Genomic DNA, 6,000 nt, shown 5'->3' with positions numbered 1-6,000 from the left:
ACGTTTTATTGCCTTGCCAAAAATTTGCAAGAAAATTTGCAAGTTCTGTTATTTGTGTCAGGGAAAAACTCACAGCTTAAAGTAAGTATTGAACTTAAAGTTTTAACAATACTTAAGGCTGAAGACAAAAGCAAGTCTGAAAACACATCAGACTGGATAGCTTCTTTACTTCATCTGTATAAGTTTCCTGCAAACTTAGGTTGTCAAGGTTTCTAGAATATCCTAATATTAAAACTTGAGAAGGAAAAGACTCAGCTACACAATTCTACTAATGCAGAATATAGAGTACGTAAATACTTCTGAAAGCAAAGGCTCCATTTAGGAGGCTGAAACCCATTACGTTAAATCTCTTTCAATCTCCCGGCAAGCAGGAGAGTTAAGTGACCGTTCCATTAGCACAACTCTTATCCTTCCTGCCTTGTCACATACAGAGCAAACCCTAACAGCCTGCCCTCCTTATAGTTCCTGGTCTTGAAATTAAACCAGACATAACTCCACAATTTAAGCATTCCAACAGCAGAAGATAATTCGACCTCTTGCCTGCTCATTTGTAACACACAGAGTGAAACAAGGTACTCAAATCCCAACTGGGTCCTCATCCTCATTCTTTTACATCCATATGAAAAACGTGTCCACCACCCAAGGATTAATACTGTTATGTCCCAAAGTGTGTAAAGAGGAAATCAACACAAGGTGTTACATTTGCCCTGCAGGTGCCCAGCTGAGCTGGAGTCTGTTCCTGTCCATCTGCCCAGGTTTTTTGCTGTACATGACACATGAGGTTGCAAGATTAAGGACATTCTTATCACAGAGAATGCTGGCTGAGGTTACCTGGAGTGAAAGGTATCAGAACTTAAGGAACCTAGGCAGATAACACGGCAAACTTTACAAGAACAAGGCAGGAAAACAATTTTGCTGTTGGAGACTCAGAAGGGGATTCATTGAATCCCTTAGGAACATTCCTCTTTTCTCTTTCTATAGCTTACTAACATAGCTCCAGTTTGCTCTTGCTTTAAAGTTCTGGTGATGGTAGGTTCTTTAAAACATCTATGACTTTTCTTTCTGTGACGGCTGTTCTGTTTTTCCATGTACTTAGTGGAAATTCCTGTTTGGGAGTAAATTAGGTGCCTCACTGTCTTTTCTGAAGGCACACAGTCCACTAGATACATTGCAGCTGGGCCTTTCTGTGGTATCCAGCTCCTCCTTGAACCCTGCTTTTGCTTCTCCCTTTAAACTTCAGTCTTCTCTTCCAGTTGCACCACCAGATGCTCCATGTGCCTGCGAAGCTGATTCAAAAATCCTTTCAGAGCTTCTCTCTGATCAAGAAAACTCTGTTGTGCATGATCAACCTCCCAAACCTACCATAATCAGGATATATTGCTAAAATCTGATTGTTAATACAGGCTTCTCTTCCAAAATGAACTGACCAAAAAGTTTATCTATATTATTTTCCACTTCCCCAAGCTATCCACAACCACTAGATTAATACAATGAAAGTTGCAGATCCAACTATCCAATTGACTTCCAAACTTCATTTTTGCATACTTGAATCATCGAAAAAATATATCATAAACTTCAACAAAGGCTGTAGTGAAGAAAACACTACAGAACTATTTGTGGTGATTAGCCATACATCTTTGTAGCAGCTTTCTCTCCACTTCTGCTTACCTTATGATCAAATAGACAACAGCATGTTCACTATCAAACAAAGCATAGTTGCAAGACCACATATATGTTTCCATAAACACCTCAGAACTCCAGGTGCTGTTTTCATGCTTAAAGGCATTTTCTGGAGACTGAGGATTTTTCTTGGCTGATCAGAGAATATTTTATTTACATTTAAATAGTGAAATTATGATTCCATTCCCATGTGCTTTGCATGTATGTATGTTACGGTTTTTTTACTTACAACTTCAAGAGAATGTACACAATGACTTTTATCTTAAACAAATGGTTTCCTACTTCACCTCCCCTTATCCTGTACTCAGGCTAAATTCTCCTCTTCAGAAGAAACAAATTGTGAAGCTTTTATTTCTCTCTGACTTATCTCTGATCTGTTTTAAAAACCTGACTGGATCCATGTTTTTGTTTCACAAAAATTAATGCCAAGAGAAGTAACATCATCACAACCTGTCAACACTTGCAGGCTAAATAAAGAAAGAAACAGATCAAGAAAACAGGGATGAGAAGCTTTTGTGCCCCTCTTCCCAAACTAATATTCCCCAAATGTGTTTAGGGAGAGAGTGAAGGAACTATTGTTCCAGCTAACACATCAGCCGATGTGATTATTTAACTAACTATCTCCATCCCCAGACATATCAAATGGAATGCAATGCCAGCTGAAAGTATTATGTAGCTTTCAGTGATGTGAAACATATAAGCTCTAAGGCATACAGTTTGGCTGAAGACTCCAGCTGGCACTGGTAGTTTTATTGTGCTGTGAAAAACGTTAAAGTCCTCAGATGCCCTGCTGATAGTGGAATCTGAGAAAGTTTGTTGTATCTGCCTGACGAACTCACACTGGCAATTAACACCTCTCCCTCTCTTTTTCCCTCGCTGCAGATGTATATGTACACACGTGTGCTCGCGTGCACTGCGAGTATTATGTAGTCCAAGAACACTTGTGTTGGAGTCCATGTGCTATTGCGTTTGGGAGGGGGAGGCATGGCTGGCTGAGTGCTAAAAAATCTGGTACCTCAACTTTCACTTGAAGGTGACTGCAGCACATGCAGAGACCATTAAGGGCTGTGTTTTGCTTCCTAACTTTTCACATTTTTCCCTCCCTTTATGACATGTTTATTGGGCTTGAAGGGTGAGAGGGGTAACAGGAAACCGAAGTCCTCCATTCAGGTCTGACTCACCTATTGTGCACCCCAGCCTCATTTAAGGGCAAGTTACTCTCGGCATGGTGGCTAGCTAGTGTGAGCAACTGGAACCATTAATCCCTGTTGACATCTGATTTTGGCAAAATCTAGACCAGTGAGTCCAGGGTAGTTAAATGTGCAGCTTAGGCAATTAAGAAAAGGTTACAGATGAATATTATTTGGTCTGAACACAAATACGCAAGGGGTTTTGGAGACTAGTACCTTGAGGATTACAGCTTATTTGTGGAGCTTTAACAGGAAACTGCTAATTATGACACCTGCCCAATTTTCCTTGAATTAGGCCCTGGGGATTCATTGCCTTGCCTAAAGAAGTTAGCCAAAGCCTGGGGATCTTAATCCATAGCCATCATCTTAAGTGAGAGCAGAAGAGCCAGCCAACAGGGCATTTGCAATCTTAGTTAAGAAAAGGTATCGCATAGTTTAAACAGGATGCTACCTTCTAGGACAAACTACCTGAGTTTTGAATACTCTTCCAAGGAGTTTTAACCTTGAGGGTTACACTCCTGTGAAAGCAACCGTTTGATCCATTAAGGCAGCTTCTAGTTCAAGTCAATATGTACACAGCACTACTAAATTATTAGGAAAATAGACACAAACTATGAGATTCAATTCAAATAGTCTAATCCTTATAACTGTAAAATGATGGAATTTCACACAGAGCTAAAACATCACTGGCTCTCTATTTTAGGTTAAAGTCAACATCAGAGTGTTTCTTGAGTTTTGCCTCGGTCATCTCAGCGAAATTAATATTAGCTTCCAGACTTTAACAAATACATTTTCAGAAGTATTTTCTAGAGCCTCTATTCCATGTCTTTCATTATGCAGTGTTCACTTTTCCAAAACAAAAGCTAGCATTTTGTCCAAGAAGGCTTCATTTGAGGGTTGAGGTCAGGCAGAGGTTTACCCAAGATGGACTTGCAAAACCAGAAGAGCTTGCATATTTTGCAAAAATTAAGATTCCAAAAACTGCATGAGCAATCACATCAGAATGTGAAACCACAGTCACGTTCTGAGTGAGACTTTGGGAACAATCTGCCCTGATAGGCTTCCCTACACCACCCACTGTGGCACCGTCAATGTGGTAGCCAGATAGGTGCCAAACAGACTGGTGCGTCTACATAGCATGATCAGCACCTCCTGGAAGCAGAATAATTATGCTAACGTGTTAACCCTCTTCCTCAGCAATACCACACCTTCAGCCTGCCTATGGGCCTAAACATACTTGACACAGCCACAGGCTGCTGTGGCTCCACCAGTTCTCATTCCAGAGCTATCTTGGGCACTTCTGTTTGGGGCTTTATATCCTGAGGAGATATTCACACCACCAGTATCAAGCATGCAGATGCCCGAGTTAGAAATCAAGTCATGGTGGGTTTCCCATAGCATCGAGTCTCCTTCACAACTACCCAGCTAGTTTCCTCCTGAAGTGCAGCTCACAGACAAAAACTATCCTGATGGAAAACAGTAAGTAAGTAAGGCTACACATTTTCTTTTCCCTTTTTCTAATCAAACTATGGTCAACAGAAACATATTCAAAGTCCTGTTCAGGTCTTCTGCATCTGAACCATTTCAAAGTTTATTAAGAAATTAATAAATGATGCTTAGCGCTTACACGGTGCTTTTCCCCATCAGTCTGCAAAGCGGTCTCAAAAAACAAATAAAAAAAAATGCAACACCTGGTTTCTTCCTTGGGCAACAAAGTCCAAGCCAGAATCAGAACTCCCATTTCCTGAGGTCCTGATGCCCCCATGTAACATCACAGTGTAAGTAAGTTACTCTCTCAGGGTGAATTTGCTGCAAGTCTGCTTGATCTTATTGAAAGAGCAACATCCAAACAATGACAAAGCAGTGCAACATTTTTCTTACTGGGGTAGCCAGGGCTGAAAAACAGGTGGCAGGACAAGGCTAAGCAATGCCCTGGCAGAAAAAACACTCACAGGTTTTTTTCTTTGTCTCTGTCAACGACGTTTTGCAAATGTCTTAGCTCATATTTGTCTCAAACTGCTTCAAATACCGGAATGCTCTGAGTAATAATACATCAATTTATGACTGCTAAAATTGATGCCCAAAACACTTTTTTTCAGCCTGAAAAGGTGGCAGAGACGCATATTATGTTCTCAGCACAAGAGCTTCTGTGGCTACAATGAGAGAGAGCTGCCAATACATCTGCAGAAATAGCAGCAGTATTTTCTTTATCCCTGTAGAGCTTGGCCAACGTATTTTGTACAGAAGGAGAAGATTTACCAAGAGGAGAGAGAGAACTGCTGCCTCCATCCCTTTTACCATTGCCCAACACAGAGCACATTCCCATGAGCGGTGAGCCCTGCCCTCCCAGCGTCTATCCACCCTATGGCCACATCTACCACAAGAGCACTGGAAAAGGCTATTACACCAGATGCTGTAAAAATACAGAACAAGACAGTCCCTGCTGCTAGTGTTTACAGTGTGGAGCCTGAGCCTCCTCTCCTCCCTGGCTTTCCCATCAGACACACACAAAACCTGGGGACCAAGTGCCAGTCGGTCCCACTGTACCCTCTCTCATTTTCCAAAGCGTGCAGTAAATGGGCCTCTGTGCAACTGTCTTGCAACAAGGCAAGGAAAGCAGAGGGCTAGTAGCGAGGGAAATGCATATACTAAATCCTCATCTGCAGCCCAAAGGAACAGTGTTTGCTGCGGGGTGGGGAGGCGGGAGAAAGAGTGTGGCGCACACAGCAATACAAAAAGTAGTTTTTGTGCCAGGCTCATCAGTGTGGCAGGGTAATAAGGTCAATGTGAAAACAACTGGAAGGCACATTCCCCAGTAAACATGTGCTGAGTGAAAACGGCCCGACCTTATGTTGTAGAATCCAAACCCATTGAGTCAATTGCCAGAAAACATGACATGACCTTTCAGATTCAGTGAGCATCAGTTCCAAGAGCAGGCTGCCGTGCTCTTTTCCATTTCACTGCTGCCCCCGGAGGGCCTCAAGTCACCGGAAATAATAGCTCGGGCTCAAAATCTGCACTCCTTTAATGAAAAAAAAAAATACACATGGCATCCAGTTTGACCCTGGTGGCAGATTTTTTATACACTTAGCTCATTTCTTTAAACTTAACAATCGTGCTTGTTTTGTAT

At 41.8% G+C, this 6,000-nt stretch overlaps 1 protein-coding gene across 1 annotated transcript in view; it reads right to left on the bottom strand.

The window, feature by feature from the left end:
* Positions 1–5,880: 5,880 nt before the first annotated feature.
* Positions 5,881–6,000, bottom strand: part of LOC134144683 (protein FAM169B-like) — an 89,087-nt gene continuing 88,967 nt past the window's right edge. The window contains 1 exon segment of the mRNA XM_062583821.1: positions 5,881–5,892. Within this exon segment, the coding sequence (XP_062439805.1) occupies positions 5,891–5,892 (2 nt within the window). The 3' untranslated portion in view covers positions 5,881–5,890.

Source organism: Rhea pennata, chromosome 10, assembly GCF_028389875.1.
Source record: "Rhea pennata isolate bPtePen1 chromosome 10, bPtePen1.pri, whole genome shotgun sequence".
NCBI classification, from domain to species: Eukaryota; Metazoa; Chordata; class Aves; order Rheiformes; family Rheidae; genus Rhea; species Rhea pennata.
This window is presented reverse-complemented; position numbering and strand designations above follow the sequence as displayed.